At 47.0% G+C, this 21,817-nt stretch overlaps 1 protein-coding gene across 4 annotated transcripts in view; it reads left to right on the top strand.

Annotated features, from left to right (window-relative positions):
- Nucleotides 1–21,817, top strand: part of LOC137430118 (polycystin-2) — a 121,229-nt gene that overhangs the window by 39,812 nt on the left and 59,600 nt on the right. For 3 of the 4 annotated variants that reach the window (XM_078780254.1, XM_068120687.2, XM_078780256.1), the window contains 4 exons: nt 9,078–9,192; nt 10,904–11,002; nt 11,551–11,612; nt 11,932–12,001. In XM_078780254.1, coding sequence (XP_078636380.1) covers nt 9,078–9,192; nt 10,904–11,002; nt 11,551–11,612; nt 11,932–12,001 — 346 coding nt within the window. The remainder of the gene's footprint in view (nt 1–9,077; nt 9,193–10,903; nt 11,003–11,550; nt 11,613–11,931; nt 12,002–21,817) is intronic. The other variant, XR_010985001.2, reaches the window with a different exon arrangement.

Genomic DNA, 21,817 nt, shown 5'->3' with positions numbered 1-21,817 from the left:
CCTGGTCACTCTACTCTGGACATGCTGCTTCTGCTTTCTCAACAATGGATGGAGGTCCTCAATGCCAAACAGGAAATTAGAGCTGTCTCCCTTGACATATCACGTGCCTTCGATACGGTCTGGCACCCCGCTCTGCTCACCAAACTCTCCTCTTTTGGTATCCATGGAAATCTCCACGCATGGCTGGGGGACTTCCTCTCTAGTCGTAGTCAACGTGTGGCCCTGAATGGGTTTCTCTCATCTCCTCTTCCTGTTCAGGCTGGAGTTCCCCAAGGCAGTGTTCTGGGCCCTGTGCTTTTTCTGGTCTTCATCAATGATCTCTCTGACTCTATTGAAAATCCTCTCTATCTCTTTGCTGATGACTCTACTCTCTGTCGCTCCATTCTTCATCCCTCAGATCGGCAGTCTGCAGCCTCCTCACTCTCTGCAGACCTGGACAAAATCACAGACTGGGCAAACAAGTGGAACATGTCTTTCAATCCTGACAAATCTCACACTCTTACGATGTCTCTCCGAAAAGACCGACTGGACAACCCTCCCATCCACTTTCTGAATAATCCTCTCCAAGAAGTTCTGTCACTCAAGCTTTTGGGTCTCACTATCTGCCATGATCTTTCCTGGGAAAACCACATTTCAAATCTGGCCTCCAAAGCCAGTCGCCGACTGAGCATCCTCTGTCGTGGGAAGTCCTTCCTTGGCACACCTGAGCTCCTCACCACATACAAGGCTTTCTCCCGCAGCTCAATGGAATACTGCTCTCCCCTCTGGGCTGGTGCTCCTGCCTCACACCTAGCTCGTCTTCACGCTGTTGAAACCAAAGCGTTCAGAATCATTGGAATCTCCCGCGATGAAGCTACCTCTACCTAAGCAAGGGCTACCTCTACCTGAAGCTACCTAAGCAAGGGCCTCTCACTCACTCACTGCAGGCAGGTTGGTGGTCTTTCCGTCTTCTACCAACTCCTCTCTGGCCTTGCCCCCCCCAGCTCTCTCTGGGCTCTGTCCCGCAAATATTCCTACAGGTCGCACAAGATCTGCCTGCAACCCTCTTATGGTTAAACTGCCAAAATCAAGACTCTCTGCTCACCTTCACTCCTTCATTCCTCTTTTCTCCCGCCTCTGGAACAAACTCCCTCACTCTCTTCAATCCCACTCCACCCTCCAGGTCTTTAAAACAGCTGTTCACCACCATCTCTTATCTTCCCCCATCCAAAGCATTGATCTTTTCTACCCCCGCTAATTTCACCCCAATTCCACTTTTTTGAAATACCAACTTCTGTCCTGGAAGTCCTTGGTGTCCTTGTGTTTTATACTTTGCCCACCCCCCCCCCCATTCCCACGCCTCCTCCCCCCAAGTCCTCTCCCTCCCACACATCTCCCTGCTCTCAAATGTTGTGTTTGTGTGCTTCCCCTTCTCTCCCCATCTTGTCTTCCGCTCCCTCTTTTTATATATTTTGTTTGTCTGGTTGATTTGTTTGTGAAGTAAATGTAAGCTCTTTCACGAGCCTCGATTCAGTATACAAAAAAAAACAAACATACGAATGATGTTTAATGATGTTTATATTGGTTTTGGGTCGTCCTTTCCGCATATCTCGTGGGATTGTAAGTTGGAGAGACGGCCGTGATGGCGGGGAGCGAGGGGGTTGGAATTCTCTCAAGCAGGGATTCAACCCGTGTCCTTATAAAAGGTCTTTGTCCGAGGTCACCGAGTTTGATTGGTGCAGCTGTGCAGCGATCGGTGCAGCCGTTTGTGCGGCACCCGGGAAAACAACATCGTCACAATGAAAACGTCGTCACGATGAACGTTATGCGAACGCGAATGTTATGTGGGAGTCCAAACCTGAGAATGCCTGAGACTAAAGCTGAAATTGGGAAAACTAAACAGCCTATTTTACTCCTGGAGATCCCAGGATTATCCACCCAAAATATCGTTGCGATCGGTTCAGCAGTTTTTACGGTACCTTCGAACGGACAGACAGACAGACAGACGGACGGACATTTGGTGAATTATAGTAAGATTCTTACAGGAAAGTATTGTTATGTATTTGGGTGGAGTGATATATAGAGTCAGATAGATCTGTATAGGTAGGTATTCGACTGTCGCGACAGGGAATCTACCTGTAATAAGTTATATGGTTAGCCGGATGTCGGTATAAGCTGTATTGGTGTCCCCGCTACGAGGGGGTGGGGCGTGCTAAGTAGTACAGGGATTATGGATAAGATTCCTTTGTTCGTCGTCCCCTCTGTCGCCAAACCTGTGTCCCTTATGGCAATACACATTCACATAGACATTAGATAGATCCCTTGGAGCACACAGTAAATAATTCCCTCCCCTTACAATGACTGACCGGAAAGACAAGCAGGCAGCAGCTGCGCAGTATGCTACCATGGGCGACCAAGCATTGAGCAAGGCTGGGAGCCACGCCCAGGAGGACTGTTGATTGGCCAGGGGGAGGGGCGAGCAACACCACAGGGCAGGAAGCACTTGGCCAATGGGAGGGCACCAGCGCAGTCAGAACATTCGAGAGGTCGAGAGACGAGGCTCTGATTGGGAACGCGCCAGAATTGACGTGACACGCGAGGTGACAAAAGGACTCACTGGACGACATTTTTTTCTCTTCGCGCTGGACCCCTTCGTGTTGGAGATCGCCATTCACCCTCTTTTTGCCTCTACGCTGGACCCATCGTGCTTGCTCTTTCTTTTTGCCTGGACCCTTCGTGCTTCGCTCTTGGAGATCTCTCGGCGCTCGGAGCTCTTATCTGGTTCGTCGTGGTGCTCGGAGCGAGCGGGACCTCGCATGTGGCAGACGGACTGGGAGCGAGGCATGCCGCTGAGCAGACGTGGCCGGGGCCTACCTGGCGGCATGCGCTCAGGGCCTAGCGGTGCGCGCGAGCAAGGCGGACAGAGGTTTCTTCGTGCCACTGGAGCCTAGACGATTCCAGACGACACACTGCAGACTACTGACAGATAAGGCCACACCCCACAGAACATTAGACGATGGGACAGTTATTTTATGTAATTCATTCCTTTGTCTCGTATTTGGAAGTCGGTGTGCGGGATCCCGATTTAGGAAAATTATTTATCTTCCGTCGTGTTTCATTGTCTTAGGTTTGAAATAAATCATTCTCTTTGTACATTTTACCTCCCGTGTTCGTTGAGTTACTTTCCCCTGCAGGATCAGAGCTGCCGTCGGTTCGCTATAGGTAAGCGCTTCCACTTCTTCTTCTTCATTCTTCCCCCGTGCTCTTATAGCCGAATCCGTATTTGATCGTCGCCTCCATTAAAGCCGTTCGGTCCTCCGCGGTCCTACAGTGATAACCGAAGAAATCGCGCGACAATTGGTATTCAGGAGTGGGATTTGAACCCTGTTATAAATTTGGTGTCAAGGAGTGTGGAGAATTTGGGCGCAAAATTTTTTTAGTCAGAGGCGATAAATTGCATCGTCAATCGGTGCGCGGGACGCGAACGGCGCGTCAGTTAAAATCTAAATCGGTTTCTGAGATAAAATATGCGCGGGAAGCTACTTCTTCTTTGCGGATGGAAGAGGTGAGCGATATGGAAGAAAGAAAGGAAGGTTCAGATAGCCTTGGGGGTGAGTCGGAGGTAGATGGGGTAGAGAGCAGGAGTGGAGCTTTCCCCGTCGTAGGGACGGCCCCCATAGATGCCCAGGCCTTAATGAAATTAATGAGGGAATTAATAAACGGTAGTTGTGAGAAAATGAATAACAACATGAGTAATAAAATTAATGAATTGAAGGGAGACATGATGGGGCTGGAAAACAAAATGGATGCTCGGAGTGAGCGGTTGGAAGGAAAAATTGAGGGATTGAATAACAAAATGGATGAACAAAAGATTGAAATGAAGGGAATGAAGGAGCAAATAAATTCTCAAACCGGAAAAATTGAGGAATTAAGAGGAGAAATGATGAGATTTAATGCCAACGGGGCTCAGGAGCCGGGAATGGCAAGCAAATTAAAACGGGGGACTGAAAATTGACAGGTAGATGGGGAATGCCTACAGGTAGATGTGGAGTGCCAAGAGGTGAATAGGGAATGTGAAAATTGTAATGGCGAATGTTTCCCACATGGTGGCCTGGAGGTTTATCGGGGCCGGGTGGATGCCCCAACACATCAACAGGGGGATGGATTTGAATCCTTGCTGTGCCAGGGTGGTGGTTCAAAGCAAGAGGGGATAACAATAGGGGGGTCCGAGTAATGGAGCCGGACCGGGTATTTATTGGGGACGACCTGTCGGGGCCAGAAATGATTGGTAATGGTGATATAAATGATGTGACCCAGCGGCTGGGGACCTGGGACAGTCCCATGGAGGTAGAGTTTGACCAGATCCAAAGGAGTCTGGGGGAGGAGGTGAGTCGGTCTGACGAGGTGGTTGAGGTCACCGAGGGGACCCTCACCATGCACTACAATTTGGTAACTGAGGCTCCGAAATTGCAGAACCAGTTGGGGGAGTGTGTTGGCTCCGTACTGGATTTGGACCTTGGAGAGTCGGGAGATCGAGCCTCAGACGATTTGGTCCCCGTGGGGAATTTGGACCAGCTGCATGGAGGGGCAGAACAACCTGAGGGAGTTGTTACCTGCAGCTGTGGTTTGGCACAGGTGGAAATGCAAATTTTTAAAAGGAAAAATAAATATAAATTAAAATGGGAATTTGATGTGGAGCAGCCATGGGGAGAGTTCATCCCCGGGCTGCGGAATTTGGACCAGGAGAGGTCATTGGGGATGGCCTCGGGCAAAAGTTGCCCCTTTCGAAATTTAGGGATGCCAGCCAGCTGGGGGGCTGTGCTGGTGAGATTTGGACGTGGGGTCCAGCCATGGGTGTCGTCGTACGACCTGGGCCCCACGGGGAGTCTGGTGGAGTGTGGCGTCCCTTGTCCATCGGGGCACCGCCCGAGCGTGTGGCTCGGGCCGGCAGGGTCACTGGACCCTGGTGACCTCCAGGGGGTCCGAGGTGGTTTCTCAAGCCTGGGATGGCATATATTGAGGACCTCTAGGGGGAGGTGTTGTGGGTCGTGCTTTGTTGGTGGCATCGCGGATGGCCAACATGGGCCTGATGTGGTGACCACCCGGGCATGCGGCCTGACACCCTCTCCCTGAGACTCTGGGACAGCCAGCATGTGATGACCTGCCATGTTGTGCTGGTCTATGGACGCGGGTCGAACCGCATGGACAGGAATGAGATAGCCCACCGGACAACCATTGGAGCATCTGTAGAACGTGATGGTGTGAGAGTGACCTTCCACAGATGTTCCGTTATGATTTGTGGACTCCCGGTTTGGGAAGAGAGCCACGGGATTGATGAATCGGGAATTGGTAACGAGCCGAGCATATGGGCCATGCTCAGCTGGCATGTGTATGGAGAAGCACCCTTCTTTGGTGTGATTAGTAAAATGTGAAAACTATTTGGCATGGGTAATCTGAGGGTTAGATGCAAATTTAAGGATGAATTTTGAAATGCTATGGTGGTCACTGACAGCAGTGGCACCATTATTGATCCAGGTGTGCTAGACCAGAGTGTTGGATGCTGTGATACAAAATTGACAGCTTAGCAGGACGCAGCCTTCAACTGGTTGCGGGGGTGATTGTGCCGATATTTGGGATGCGGGATCATGGGGATGGAGTTGGGGGTCTGAGGGTCAACGTGGTACTATGGGTGTAAGAGGTATGTGGACCATGTCTTCTGGGTGAGTCTCCTGGTGGAGCATGGCTGTTGACTGGACCTTGGTGTGGGTCCATGGCACCATGGTCATGTGTCACCATGTCACCATGGTCATCACGGACCATGGTCAAGTGTGGGTGGGCACTGGGGGCTGCAGTTGTGTGGACTGGGGGATGAGGGCGGCGTAGTTGACATGAAGGGAATGCCACGCACTGCGACCGTCTCCCCCAGGGCCGAGGTTGTGGGTATGGTAGAGTTTGTTGGCAGCAGGCTCACCACATTGGCCGGCTGGGGCTAGTGCAGCCGTGATCCTCGCAGGGGGGGCCGAAGGATGGATGGTGGGTCGCACCCTTATGGACGCTCATGGGCCATGTTGGCGTTTCGACTGCTCAGCTTGTCTCAATGACCCTTGCACGGTTGAGGTGCGGAGCTGTCGTAGCCACACGTAGTTGTTTAGAACAGTTCACCATTGGATGCGGATCCACATACCTGCCAGTATAGTGGGGACAAAAGTGAAATTTGGAAGAATTTGATTGGTCCAATGAGAAATTTTGGGATTTTGTGGGTGGATGGCACTTTGGACCTGACCAACCGGTAATTACCTGCACATCAAGGTAGGGGTAAGGCCTTGATGTTTACTGTCCAAGCTTCAGGACTTGATTAGTTAAATTGGGGAATTGTAATTTGGAGTTGGGGGTGGGTGAGAGTGATGACATGGCCGGTGAAGGGGGATGGAATGTGTGCCACAGTGTCTTGTGGGTGGAGTGTGTTTATGTGTAGAGGTTATGTGTTTCTATGTGGTCGTGAGGTTGGACATTGAGTATGAGTGATTATTGTGTTTTGAAAATGTGTAATGGTAAAATGTGAACCGGGGATTCCACATGAGGCAGGCAATGGCAAATCTTTTTGTGACATCTGCTCTGAATTGTGTTGGAAAATTGAATGGCAGCAGGGGAGGAAATGTGTTTTGGGATTTTGTGGGTGGGGAAGGTGTGTGTGTGTCCGCAGGTACAGATCAAACTCTGAGGAGCGATGCTTGTGGCCCCCCTCTGTGGCAATTACCCCTGGCAGCCAGTGGTATCTGGAAATTGGAGCTCATCGGTGGTGGGTCTGTTTGGGCGCCTTGGGGTAAGGGAGACTCCCAGCGACCCGCGTAGCTGCGCTGGAGCAGGAGGCTATGCAGTCTGGTTTGTGGAGACCCTCAAAGGTGGGGTAACGGCGGAAAGGGCTGTTTGGCTGTCACGGGGCCAAGAGGTAATGGGGGGGAGGCAATGGGAGGGCACCAGCACAGTCAGAACATTCGAGAGGTCGAGAGACGAGGCTCTGATTGGGAATGCGCCAGAATTGACGTGACACGCGAGGTGACAAAAGGACTCTGGGACAGCTGGACGACATTTTTTCTCTTCGCGCTGGACCCCTTCGTGTTGGAGATCGCCATTCGCCCTCTTTTTGCCTCTACGCTGGACCCATCGTGCTTGCTCTTTCTTTGGGAGCGAGGCATGCCGCTGAGCAGACGAGGCCGGGGCCTACCTGGCGGCGTGCGCTCGGGGCCTAGCAGAGCGCGCGAGCAAGGCGGACAGAGGTTTCTTCGCGCCACTGGAGCCTAGACGATTCCGGACGACACACTGCAGACTACTGACAGATAAGGGCACACCCCACAGAACATTAGACGACGGGACAGTTATTTTATGTAATTCATTCCTTTGTCTCGTATTTGGAAGTCGGTGTGCGGGATCCCGATTTAGGAAAATTATTTATCTTCTGTCGCGTTTCATTGTCTTGGGTTTGAAATAAATCATTCTCTTTGTACATTTTACCTCCCGTGTTCGTTGAGTTACTTTCCCTTGCAGGATCAGAGCTGCCGTCGGTTCGGTATAGGTAAGCGATTCCACTACTTCTTCATTCTTCCCCCCGTGCTCTTATAGCCGAATCCGTATTTGATCGTCGCCTCCATTAAAGCCGTTCGGTCCTCCGCGGTCCTACGGTGTTAACCGAAGGAATCGTGCGACAGTATGCTTAGTGTTCGCTTAATGGTCAAGGTGGCTGGATTAAGATTTTAGGGTCTTGAGTTTGAGCCCCTGTTGTGCCGTTACATAACACCCAGGGGGTTGACTCTCCAAAGTCGGCAAAATGAGTTCCAGTTTACTGTAAACAGGGGGCACTGCATCCGCGGTACAGCCACGCTCCCAGCAATGATGCATCCAGTAGGCACAGGCTGCATATAAAATAATAATAATAACTCAAGAAAATGAACTTTATTTTATGTTCTTAGTAACCTTTTTATTCATGAAAACAAACAACACAAAACAATGCACAATGTTAATGAAGGGTACAGTTTGGACATATTTCAAAGTTGAAGTCCCTAATCCTATTTTCTCCATTACCTTCTTTAAGTTTGCGGATTTACGGTTCACAGGGATTTTCAAGAATGTAACCCTCCAAAAGGCAAGGCCCTCCTGTACATACCTGAACATTGCATGGAGTAGCGTGTCCTCTGAACTCTCTAGTTACTCCCGCCAAGGAGTAATGCATTCGATCGTGTCCGTCCGTGTGTGTGTGTGTGTGTGTGTGTGTGTGTGTGTGTGTACGTATGTACGTATGTGTGTTCGTATGTTCGTGTGTTCGTGTGTTTGTGAACAAGATATCTGGAAAAGTTCTGAACGGATTTGGATGAAAGTTGGTGGGATGATTGCCCTTGGGATAAGGAAGAATTGATTAGTTTTTGGTGAAGCTCAGGATATTATTCCAGATACAGGAATATTTTTGGGGGATTGTTTTTTTCTGTTTTACTGCATTAAAGCTTTTATTCTTATTCTTAAATGATGTTTTTCTCCTCTAATTCCGAGATATATCAAAATTAATTCTCTGACAGTTAGGGCCTATTTTCTTTTTAATTTATTGTTTTGGGGAGAAGGGATGTTAAACAAAACGTATTATTCCAACTTGACCCACGGCGGGAGTATGCGCTCTACTGAGTGGCGTTCTAGTTTTGAATGCTATGGATCTTTTTTCAACTTCAACGTCCTCTTTGTCATTATTTTAACCTGGTCGTTATTTTCAGTTTTCCACACATCCTGCGAAGGAGGTAGATGGTATAAAAACACAAAAAGATGAAAGCTCTTCCAGGTTAATTCATGGGGATCACTGTTTTGCTTGATTATTTACTGCTCTAATTAAAATGCTCTATTTCTGTAGTCACTTAATGGGATTGCATCATTTCTGGTGCTCTCTATAAAACACACAAGATTATTTTGTTTTTATTTTGTCATTTCAGACAACTGCTCCTTCCAATCTGCGTTTACCAAACAATTCAAAATACAACAGAATCTATTTTCAGGAGTGGTCTTCATTTCTGGATCTTTTGCTCCTCTGAATGCATCAATTTCAGTATTTGTTTTCGCAGGATTAGTCTGATGCAGCTGCTCATGGGTGATAAGGATCTCAACAAAGTGGTGCAAAACTCCTGCTCGATTTTTCTGCTCTGCCTGTTGTTATTCTTCTTCTTCATTATCCTGACGGTGAGGTTCAAAATATTTTTCCTCTACGTTTGTCATGTTTTATGTTCTCTCTCTATGTTTGTGTGATCCTTAATAATCTTTTATTCCTTTACTGAATGTGGATATAAATCATCGTAGGTAGAAATAGTGCACATCTCAAATTGCCCTGAGAATATGGTGATGGAGATTATTCCTAAACTTATGCAATCTGGTTACAAGGATGGCTGTTGTTGTATTTTGTCTGCAGCCACCTGGAAAATCAACCTATACTCCAGCACTAGTGATGTTAAAATATACTGTGGATACTGTTTTCGCATCATGGGCCATTATGCATTGAGACCTGCAGCTTCAAACCTCTTGGTGTTGGCTTGATGTGTAATGTGGCTGGCTTAAGATCTGAGGGTCTTGAGTTTGAGCCCCTCTCGTGCCGTTAACATAACACCAGGTGTGTTGACTCAGCCTGCCATCTTTCCGAGGTCAGCAAAATGAGTACCATGAGATCAGCAAAAATACTTAATGGGAAGAATGAGCCATTTGAGTATCCTGCGTCAGAGTGGCAACCCACCTATCATTGTGCCACTGCACGAAGCAAAGAAACTGCTTTGCACTATGCATTTTATCTTATCCTATACATCTATGTGCGGCAGTGCCCTCTGCATCTTAAAGGGGAACTCAAATGCAAAATCCTTTTTTTTCCTGAAAACCACTGAAAATCATTAATCATGGTCTAATTAGAAGGGCTAATTTATTTAGAATTTTTTTTGCCAATCAGAAAGTGTCAAAAAAAACCCTAGAGTGTCGATTTTGCTCACCTTGATCTATGAACTCAATGTCACACTATGAACATACCTTGATCCAAATAGCGGCTTACATAGAGAAAGAGTGCATGTCGAGCTCGGATTACGATACTGATTCCGCCGTCATTAGCAACTCTGAAGGTTCTCAGTATGTTGAAACTGATCAGTGGATTTTTGAAGAAACTATTGAAGACAAAATTAGTGATGGAAATGCTTTCAGGGGAATTGTGGAGCATTATCTTCTCAAGCCTTGTGCGAACGATTCAGCCAAACATGGTGTTAGTGAAGATGGCAGTGTTAGTACTGCAGATGAAAACGCCAGTCGCATGCTCACTAGAGATTGGTACATTTTGTTTTTCCATTCAATTGACGGGTTATCAAGGATGTTGTATTAATTGATAAATCAGAAATCCAGAAGAAATATGGCATGACACGGCACGGACACAACACTGCACGGACACGGCAGGGACACAAAATGGGCATGGCACGACATGTGCATCTAGTATGATTGACTGAACACCATCTGGACTGACAGGGAAAAAAATATTGAAACAAAAGCAAGTATTTGATGGCAAGGATGACAGTGAAGGATCCAGAATATATTTGCTCAATGCGCTCTGGACTAGATAAGCAAGTAATGCCATATCCTGAAAGGAAACGGCAAATTGCTTTGACAGTAAAAGAGATGGGAATTGTGCATAAGGACTCTTAATCCTACGTAGAAGTTTATCAATGACAGAGAAGAGATCCTTTGTATTGATGGAGTTGTTCTCGATCAAAGGGTAGAAGTATGAAGCCTTTGTTTTCACAAGATTTAGTGTATTGAAGCATAGCTGTTTTGATAGTAGGGTATTTAACAGGTGGCTAAGATTAATTCCTTTTGTTGATTCTTTTTCCTGCAATCTGGTGTCAATGGATTACTGTCTGTTCCACAGAATCTATTTTTGGCTGTACTGTGTGAATCATACGGAACTGTCAGAGCAAACATGGCAGCCCACCAGTCAGACAGCCAAATATCAGCTTTCCTCAAAAAGGTATGATGACCATTTCATTGTTCGCTTATTGTGTAAAATCAATTTAACAGTTAAAATAAAATCACCCCCATATGGGATATATGCTGAACCGAACCCAGGCAACTCTCAATATTTTGAATGTATACATTCTGAAAAACATTTGATTTTGGTGAAATTTCAAATTGATAAGATTTATTACTATTTTTATTGTGATTATTGTTTGAATTTTTAGTTTTACTGGAGCTATCCCTTCTACTGCACCACATGGGCAATTTTAACATGTAACACCGGGCCGTGCTCCAGAAGTTCCATAATGATCTAGCCCAAAAGGTGACCCCAAACCAGCTCAGCATGACCTGGTTTATGCAGGATGGGGCACCCCCGCATACAGCTGGGGACACCATCACTTTCCTGCAGCAAAGTGACAAGATCACATTTTAAAACCAGTTTGACAGCAACTAGAGATAAATGTTTCACAAGTGTGAGCCAAGTTTTTTTTTTAATTCCATTTCACATTGTTCTTTTCGTATCTCTTTTTTAATCCTCAATATCTTCTCTTCTCTTTTCAGAGTTACCAGCGAACATTTGGACATGTATCACAACCCGCTGCACTAGACTCTGCCTTGGCTGGGTCAGTATTTTAACATCAAGTCATGTTAGCTCTGTCTGGCCTTTCCATATGTTCCATCCCAGACATCACTTTACCCTTGATTCTCTTGATCTCATCGTTTACTTGCCACCGTTTCATTCTGAAAAGGACATTGAAGTTGACTTCACTCACCATGCTTTGTTTTTCTTCACCCTTTTTGCTTTTATTCACTTCTCTCATCTAATAAACATACTTCTCACTATTCTAATGACCTAAGGTCATCATACTCTCACTTTATTTCACTATCTGATTAACCCATCTCACCTTTTTATCACCCTGGATATTTCTTGCTGTTTTACAGCGAAGGTGAAGGGGAGATGGAGACAACATTTAATCGTGATGTTGAAGATGATGGTATGGCGCTAAGAGAGGCGAGTGGATAGAAATTGATCACATCGTAAAATAATATGATCTTTTTTTTAGTTCTTCCTAGATGTTTCAGTTTAACCTCCCCTGCTTATGGCTTTCACATGAAGTTGGGGTTGACATATTTTAGTGAGTGGACATTAGCTGTTTAATGAAGCAGCTAGCCAGGCCCACGGAGGTATATAATATGGAGAGCCAATTGGCCACCTCGCAGCATTAGCCGCCGTGAAGCCACCGGAAATAGTCTGGCGGCCATATTGGGAAGCCGATCGTAAGCCTGTCAAAGCAAAGGCGTGGCGCACTGATGATGCAGCTGGAGCGAATTTTAGGACCGCCGACTATTTAATTAATATAGAATACTAATATTTGAACTGATATTCGGGCTCAGAATCCCGTTCTTTAAGGAAATGGTGTTCATTAAGTTTGAAGTTGGTTCTAGACGCATTTTTCCTGGGGAATCCAATGGTTTAGAGCTTGTTTGAAAAAAAAGTGCCCAAAATTACCGCTCGGTGTTCTTTATCGTTCTTCTCATGACCCAATCACCCACTAGTAGGAATAAGAATCCTGACATGTTACACCCCTGTTTAACTCCTGTCTTCACCTTGAACCATTCTGTTGTTTCACCTTGGTCGACGACCGCACATTGAAAGTCTTGGTAAAGGGCTTTTACAAGGTTCACTAATTTTCCAGGTATGCTGTATTTCTTCATTATGACCCAGACTTTCTCTGGGCAAGGAGTCGAAAGCTTTCTAGAAATCTATAAAATTGAGGTACATCGTCGTTTGCCATTCTTTGGCTTGTTCTATAATATTCCTCAATATAAAGATCTGATTTGTTGTCATGTTATATGATGTTACTTAATTCAGTCATTATATTGTAACTAAGATGTGTATGTTTCTATTACCAAGATGTTAGAAACCACGCAGATATAATGATAACCAGAGTTTATTCTACACTGACATGGGTCAGCAACACATCAACAGTGAGTCAGTCACATAAATGACATGAAACGCTGTCATGTAGTTAACCCACACAATTCACAGTTAACCCCAAAACACACCCACACCATGTAGAGATGAGGTCGCTCTTATATTTCAGCTTGCTCTGGTGTTGCCTCACTGGTGAGCAAACAGGACCAGTTTGCAATATTTTTTCCTGATGCGCTCTTCCTTCATGTCATCATCGAGTGTTCTCACAACATGATGGAAACGTATCTTGCTGTATGATTGTGATACAGAATGTATTAAAGCAAACACATGGTTGCTGTCTGCCTCACAGTCAAACATGTGCCGATCCAAGGAAGCAAATGTAGACCGACCGACCTCAGAAAGGACAGAAGTGGAAATTGCCACTCTTATCCCACTTTCACGAGGCATTTTGCCATTGCTTACAGCCAGGAGCCTCTTGACACAGCGTTCAGTCGCCTCACAGACACGAACAACACTGTGCGAGGGAACTATGAGGCCACCCCTGTTCTTGGTAACAATCAGGCTGTACATTGGTGTGGTTTGCCATTCTTCGTTGTTACTGGTCAATGCAGAAAGACATTGGCTACACTTCAGAGTCTTCCTCACCATCCTCACCACATAGCCGGCAATATAGCCAACACATGACTCTGTAAAGATGGAAAGTTGCTCAAAATTTGGAATATCCGCATAGTCGTGGTCCTCTTTTGCCGGCGATCTCAACTCCAGGTCGTATCGTCTGGCCACCAACATGTCGTGACTCTCGTCAGGCACAGCCTGCTTTGCAACGCACTTGAAGGAAGCCGCATTCAGGATTCTGGTTGAGTCCTGTGCAGAACAGTTCCCACTTGCAGACTTGATGTCATGTCGCATCAAGAGGCGCTTATATGCGGCAACAAACTGCCGGGCCGTTGGGTTATTCCCACTTCCACATGCAATGCGGACCGCTCCAAAGAAAAGTTCAATGTGGTCTTGGCTCATTTTGTACGTGAGCAGGTATCGCAGGGGAGATGAGGCAGGTTTGACATATGTGAAATACAAAATTTTGACACTCTCTATGCAGATCATGAAACCAATGAAGGGGGTTTTCAAACGCGTATTGGTCATAACTTGACCATTCATGTTTTTGATGTTGGACAAGTAACTGTAGGCAGTATCCAGGAATGGCAGGAAAAGTCCTTCTCGTGATGTCATGAGTGGTGCCTTGTAGTTTCGTGCCAATGGATTGCGAGAATTTAGAATGTCAAACAGTTTGTCCAATGTTTCAATGTATTGGCAGGTAGCCTCACTGCCCTGAAATTCTGATAGTTGCAAAGTGTCCCTGCAAAACCGAATTGCATCTGCCACACTAGTGCTCAATGTCTGAGCAGCTGTGTCCACCTTCATGACATTGCTCTTCCACTCGATGTGTTTCCGGGAGAGCTTATTTCCCAGACGCAAGCCTTCCCTCTTCTGCAGATCAAAGAGTGCCTGGATGTATTTCCACGCGATGACTTTTTTGTTGCCATCCTCCATCATTTTCATGGATCCAAGACAGTTTCTTGCAAGTTTAAGCATGTGACATGCATCGAGTACAACACAAATTTTCTTTTCGGGATTTGCTGGGTGGGGAAATGTTGGTTTCACATTCTGCGGCGTGATGTCGGCACCTAGCTCACGTAACATTGTCAAATGAGCGGACGGTCCATCGCAAGTTAAGGAAACCACCTCTGCACCGATATCATGCAATTTTAGTAGACATTGTGTCACCAAATTCGCCTGTTCCTTCCCCGACAATCCATTTATTATAAAGTATGCTACAGGCACTTTCCAACTGTCATTCAGCTTCCATTCCCCGATCGACGTGGGAGCCCCAGCTCCTTCACTAGCAGACAAGACAGCCGGCTTAACGTTCGCCAGGATGATCAGTCGCCCTGCCCGTGAAATACCAGGATCGGGATTCGTACCAGGACCCTGAACAACTTCCTGCCCTACCTACTGCTACTGCGAAGTGGGAAGGCAATGGCAAACCACCTAGTGCTGTAATTTATACAACCCTCATTTGCAGTTATTGGCATCAGATAGCTAAGGAAAAATAACAACTATTGAACAATAAACTTCCAATTTAGTTGCATGTTCGAGTCCGGTGTATTGTATTACTTGCCCTGATGGATGTGGACGAATGTCACAATCGGCTTCCCAATATGGCCGCCAAGCAACTTCCGCTAGCTTCAGCCGACAGCCGTCATTGGCTCTCCAGTTTATTATATACCTCCGTGGCCAGGCCTGATAAACCACCGTTTAGAGGCCATTTTTCCCCGCAAGGCGGGGGTTGGCCTTTTTCGGGCACCGTGGTTGTTGTTGTTTTTTGGTCCCCTTTTTGAAGCAATGTTTTACGGCCGGATGCCCTTCCTGCCGCCAACCCTTTTTGTCGCCTTTTTACGACAAACAGGGAATTACCAGTGAACTGGTACTCAATTAGCCGACCTCGGAAGGATGACAGGCTGAGTCAACCCCCCTGGCGTTAATTCAGCGATCGACCAGGATTCGAACCCAGGATCCTAGGATCCTAAGCTGGCACCCTAGCCGCTAGCCCAACACCAGGCTTGATGAGGCCAACACTAGCCAGGCCTGATGTTGGACTGAATTTGGAATTTGGCGTAGATGCTAATGATATCTCACTCGGTCTTTGTCAAAACACACTTTGGGGTCTTTACTGTCATATTGAAATACAGTTTGTCTGCTTGCGTCTGTCTGTTCGTTTATAGACTTGAAAACGGCTCGGCTGAACTCCACCAAATTTTTCATACATGCTGGGAGTACCCAATGTCCGGTCATGGGCACAAACTAACTAAGCTCTCCCCACCCCCTGCAACGGTGGGTTGACAGCTTGCAATTTACACCTGTGCACGTGGCACAACGGATGTTGTTTACTGATCCCTGCATTATGGAGTGGTATTACTCTGCTACAGGTACAAAACAAATATCCCTCACCACCTCCAATCCCGCTCCCTTCCAAGCAGCTCTGGGGGGGGGAGCACGTGTTTCTAGTTGTCCGAATAATACTAGCAGATGGGACACCCAGTTTAACATGAGGGACTACACATATATTGATGCCTCGCCCTGCATGTCAAGGACCCGGTTGACAGTTTATAGCTAGGCCGACATTCAAACCTAGGCAAGACAGCTCAGATGCAAGAGCACATATCTCTGTGATATCCTGTCGGCCATTCAGAAATATACACCACTTAAGGTCCAACTGAGGAACAGCTCACTTTGTGATAGACTACCCAACCTGCAAAACACCAATCCGATAGTTTTATAGTCAGGTAAGTAGAATAAGTGAAGATAACTAATACACTAATTATTTATTTATCTGTATTTTTATTCACCTGCAGCTGAATAACTTGTGAAGTACTGAAGGGATTTCAACCAAACTTGGCACCAATACAGACTGCATTACAAACATGTACTGTTTCATTTTTGGATTGAACAGGTCAAAGGTTAAAGGTCATGTGCCCTTTGAAAATAATTTTGCAGACCATAAATTGAGTTAGAAGCATCTGATGTCTTTCTGCTACTTATCTGTTTTCTCTCTCTCTCTCTCTCTCTCTCTCTCTCTGTCTGTCTCTCTGTCTCTCTGTCTCTCTGTCTCTCTCTCAACCTATCGGCTGTCGGTGCGTTGGGTGTAGCGTCATGGCGGCTGTGAGCAACTGCTCGGTGTTTTGGTGAGTCCGTTGTGAGTTTTCCCCCCTCTCCTGCCCTCCCCTGCCCCCCCTCCCTCTCCTTTTCCATCCTGTGTGCTTCGGCATTGTGTTTTCATCCGTTCTGCACCCTTGTCTTCGAGACAGAGAGAGGATTGAGAGCGAGCCCATTTTGGGTGCGGCCTACTGGCTTTGACGACGCTTTGTAAGCCATTTTTGTGCTTATAATGCACGTTTATTATTTACTTTAGTTCGATTATTTAGGTTTGATACCTTCTTGTCCGGTTCGGACAAGGGGGGGGGGGGGGGGGTTCACTGGTATGGCGAATACACGCTCTCGTTACGGGGCGTTCGAAAATTTAACGCGTAAGCATGCATTCGCATGTGTTCCGCCTGAAGGAGCTCCTACTGAGGACATTATCCTTGCCGTGGGATCCATCATAGGAGACGGTAATGTTCGTGCGGCATCACGAATGAACCAGAAATTTGTTGTCTTCATGTCAGAAGAAAAACTTGTTCATGACGTCGTTAGTACCGGTCTAACCATAAAAGGGGGTCATTATATTACGGTATCCCCTATGGATACGCCAGCTACCAAGATAACAATATCCAACGTTCCACCGTTCATGCCAGGTGAGAAACTCCTATCCGTTCTGTCTCGTTATGGTAAAATTGTTTCCCGAATCTCAATGATTCCGCTCGGGTTTCGCAGCGATCGTGTTAAACACGTAATGAGCTTTAGGAGGCAAGTGTACATGATTCTCCCGGATTGCGGAGCCGATACAGGTTTAAATATATCCTTTAAAGTATCGTTGGATGATCGGGAATACCACATGTATGCTTCCTCAGCCTCCTTAACTTGCTTTAATTGTGGAGAATTCGGACACGTTAAAAGATTCTGTCCTAGGGCCGCTTGTCCGAAGTGTGGTGAACCGGGTCATAACGAAAGGGTTTGTAAAAAGGCCAATCCCTCCACCGCGCCTTCTGACACCCAGACCATGCTCGCTAACACCCGGACCGTATCTCCTGTTACCCCTACCGTACCTTCCGTCACCCGGACCGTATCTCCTGTCACCCGTACCGTACCTTCCGTCACCCGGACCGTACCCTCTGACACCCCGACCGCACCTTCGGACGCCCCGACCGTACCTTCTGACACCCCGACCGTACCTTCTGACACCCCGACCGTACCTTCTGACACCCCGACCGTACCTTCTGACACCCCGACCGTACCCTTTGACCCCCCGACCGTACCCTCTGACACCCCGACCGTACCTTCTGACACCCCGACCGTACCTTCTGACACCCTGACCGTACCTTCTGACACCCTGACCGTACCTTCTGACACCCCGACCGTACCTTCTGACACCCCGACCGTACCTTCTGACACCCCGACTGAGTCGTCTGTCACACCGGTGCTTTCCAATTCCAATGTGATGACACCCACCGATGTGACTGACACAACTAGCATTGCCCCCTTTCCCGAACCCATGAACGAAGAATCCATAGTGTATGCTAAAAAGCGAAGAGCACCAGCGCCAAGCATTTTCGCTGGTGCTGCAAAGAAGGCGGTCATGGGCGGCACCATTTCCGGTGCACATGTGTCCGAGTGTCTCTCTGACATTCCCTCACTAACTGAGTACATGAATACCGTTGTCAATGACACCAGCGAGTCTCATTATGTAAATGAGCCGAAAAATAAAATTTGTACCTCTCACCTGGAAGTTTCCGAGTGCGAAACCTCCAGTGAAAGTATTACCATTTCCGAGCTGGGAAATGTTTTTCCGCTTGTCCCCCCTTTAAATACCGAGCAGACTAAGGATTCAATAAACGTTCCCACTGTACAAACGGGGCCGGTAAATCTGAGTTTGCTGGGTTCTCAAACCCAAGCTCCGACCCCAGATACAAATATCCACCAAAGTGTTAACGAGTGCTCTCGGGAACACCTTGGGAAACTTGTGAAGGTGCCTCCAGACAAGACCGCGGGAGCAGCGGGTAATACCCCAGATCCTGACGACATGTTATCTGACGTGTCTGAGTCCGAAGATGACATTGAGGCAACCGCGCTGTCACAAGCGATGACAGGTCACTCGCAGGTATCCCCTCAACTCATTCTTACCTTCCTTACTCCTCAGTCACATTTGCTCTACGGCTAGGATACGGCGGCCGTACCCCCCCTAAATTGACAGAAACGTGCGGCAGCCGCAGAGTTTCTGAGGTGGCCGCAGGGTGGCCCTAGGGCGTATGGCTATCTTTTACAGGCCGTAGGGGTCGCCGTGGAATTATAGCGCAGAGTTATAACTTTTTTCATTTCTAGGGTGGCCGTAGCAATTCGACAAGCCGTAGCCATGACGACGATATACATATGAAAAAGAACTGGTATATATACCCACTCGTTACCGTCCGTCTAGCCGCACGTTCGCCTTAGGGCCCCCCTGCGGTCGCCTTGCGGACACCTTGAGGCTACCTTGCGTCTGCCTTGAAAATTATATGGCCGCCGCAGGGACACCCCAAGGTCACCGTGCGACATCAAATCAAAGACCGTACGGCACCCCCACGTTTTCGGTCTCCACAATTTCTAAATACCCCGTGCGGCTACCCGATAAATAAAAACATATGTGACTGCTACATTGTGTGACCGTGGAAATACTGCGGCCGCCCTATAATTGCTAGTGGCCGTAGATTTTTTAGACCCTACGGCCGCCGAGCCAAATGTGACTGAAGCATTAACGAAACGTATCGTCACCGCAACATTGTCATTAAAGACTATTTCCCTGACTTGGCTGCATTCATTTGCACCGCAAAGTCAATAATCAAAGCGCGTGAGGATTTTGACCTGACGAAATCTCAATTCCACAGGTTAAGAAAGTTTGTTACCCGAGCAGGTACGGAGTGTTCCCAAGCACAGGGCGATTTCATTACCACGGAATGAAAAACATTTCCTTTGCGACCTTAAACATGAATGGTGGGGGTGCAAGTCACCTCCGTCAGGCCCAAGTCAAAAACTTGTTTGACCGTAAAAAGGCAAATGTTCTTTTACTACAAGAGACCCACATCACACCTAACGTGGAACATGACTGGTGCCAAACTTTCAAAGGGCAATGCTATTTTAGCAATCTGTCAGCCTCATCTGCTGGGGTGGGGTTTTTTCTAAAGCCAGGTCCAGCTTTTGAGTCTTGTCATTTTCAGGAAGGCATAAAAGGCCGGCTTATTTCCCTTCAGCTTGCACATCAAAACTTCCGCTGTACCATTTTCAATGTGTACGCACCTAGTGAGAGCAGGGACCGAAAGGCCTTCTTCACCTCCATGGTAAACCACCTGAAATCAGTTGATCTCGACCAATGTGTGTGCATTGGTGGTGACTTTAATTGCACCTTTGACCCTTCGAAGGATAGAAACTCTGCAGAACCCCACCCCGAGTCCCATGCGGACCTATCCCGTTTCTTTAAGACGGCCGGTCTACTGGATGTTTGGCGATTGCATCACCCCAACATAGTCCAGTTTAACTGGTGTCGATGTGCCAATGGCCGGGTGTCTTCGGCAAGACTCGACCGCTGGTACATTAATGTACCCTTTAGGAACGCCGCGGCCTCTTCAGGTTGTTTTCCGTCATTGTTTTCAGACCACCATATGGTAACCTTAGATCTTTCTTTTCCTCGACCTACATGCAGAAATAGTTACTGGAAGTTTAACGTTAAACTTTTAGAAGATAGTTTATTTACAGACTCCTTTCGTGATTTCTGGGCTGAAATGAGTACTAAAAAATCTTCTTTCTCCTCAATTAGTCTCTGGTGGGATAACCTAAAGGCCCAAATTCGAGTATTTTGTCAACAATTTAATTCACACTGTACCAATGTAAAACATATCACGATGGCTTGCTTGGAAGCAGACATCTTAAGGTTAGAGAGCAGGTTGGCCAATGAGAGCAACCCAGTGAACTATCGGTTGCTACTCGAGAAGAAGGCCCAATTAAGGGATTTGATCCATGAAAAAGCAGCGGGCACACTAGTTCGGCTAAGAATACAGAATATAAAGGTTTCAGATACCCCAACTAAGGCTTTCTTTCACCTAGAAACTGTAGAGAAACCAGCACGACTTATATCTTCGGTTTTGGACCCAGGGGGGAACATCCTAACAAATCTGAGTGATATAAGATTAAATGTAATCGATTTCTTTTCTGAACTTTTCAAGGCCAAAACAGTTTCTCACGAAATGATGAATGTTTTGACCTCTCATCTTCCTTCCATGGCTGAGGCCCAACGTCTGGAACTGGATGCTCCAATTACCCTTCCAGAGCTAACCGGTGCACTTGCTGAGATGGAGTCGGGAAAAGCCCCTGGCATCGATGGCCTACCGGCCGAATTTCTTTCGGCATTCTGGGACATTTTGGGCCCAGAGCTGCTCAATGTTCTGGATGCATCTCTTTTATCCAGAGAATTACCACTCAGTTTTAGAAGAGCAGTACTCTGCCTGCTACCCAAGACTGGCGATCTCCGACACCTGTCAAACTGGCGTCCGATCTCTTTGTTGTGCACGGATTACAAACTGTTTTCCAAGGTCCTTGCGAACCGGTTGAAGACAGTTATTGGGGACCTGGTGTCACCTGATCAAAGTTGCGGCATCCCTGGCAGATCCATCTATGACAACATATTCCTAGTCAGAGATTTGTTAACTGGTAAATGTGTCAAAGAGGATTTTGGATTGGTGTTTCTTGACCTTGCAAAAGCCTTTGATAGCATTGATCATGAGTTTTTGTGTCATGTGTTACAAGCTTGCGGGCTTGGCACTAATTTTAGAGCCTACATAGCTTTGTTATATGCAAACATCTCCAGCTTGATCAAAGTTAACAACGAATTTTGCCCACCCATAAAGGTTCAGAGAGGGGTAAGGCAAGGTTGTCCACTTTCAGGTCTATTATTTGCCCTCGCCTTGGAGCCCCTCTTAATCGCCCTCAGAAAGGATATCCCTGGACTTGTCCTTTCTCCAGGACACCCACCTTTGACCCTGTCAGCTTATGCCGACGACCTTTGTGTCATTATAAAAAGAAAATGCGACAGTGACGCCATGGCAAAGTGTTTGTCGGACTTCAACCTTGCCTCATCATTAAGGTGTAATTGGGGGAAAAGCAAGGCTCTGTGGATCCCCTTTCCAAAAAAGGACTTACCTATGCCAC

Source organism: Myxine glutinosa, chromosome 6 (assembly GCF_964187855.1).
Source record: "Myxine glutinosa chromosome 6, kmMyxGlut1.1, whole genome shotgun sequence".
Classification (NCBI taxonomy): domain Eukaryota; kingdom Metazoa; phylum Chordata; class Myxini; order Myxiniformes; family Myxinidae; genus Myxine; species Myxine glutinosa.
Note: the sequence above shows the minus strand (reverse complement) of the source record. Positions and strands in the feature narration are given on the sequence as shown.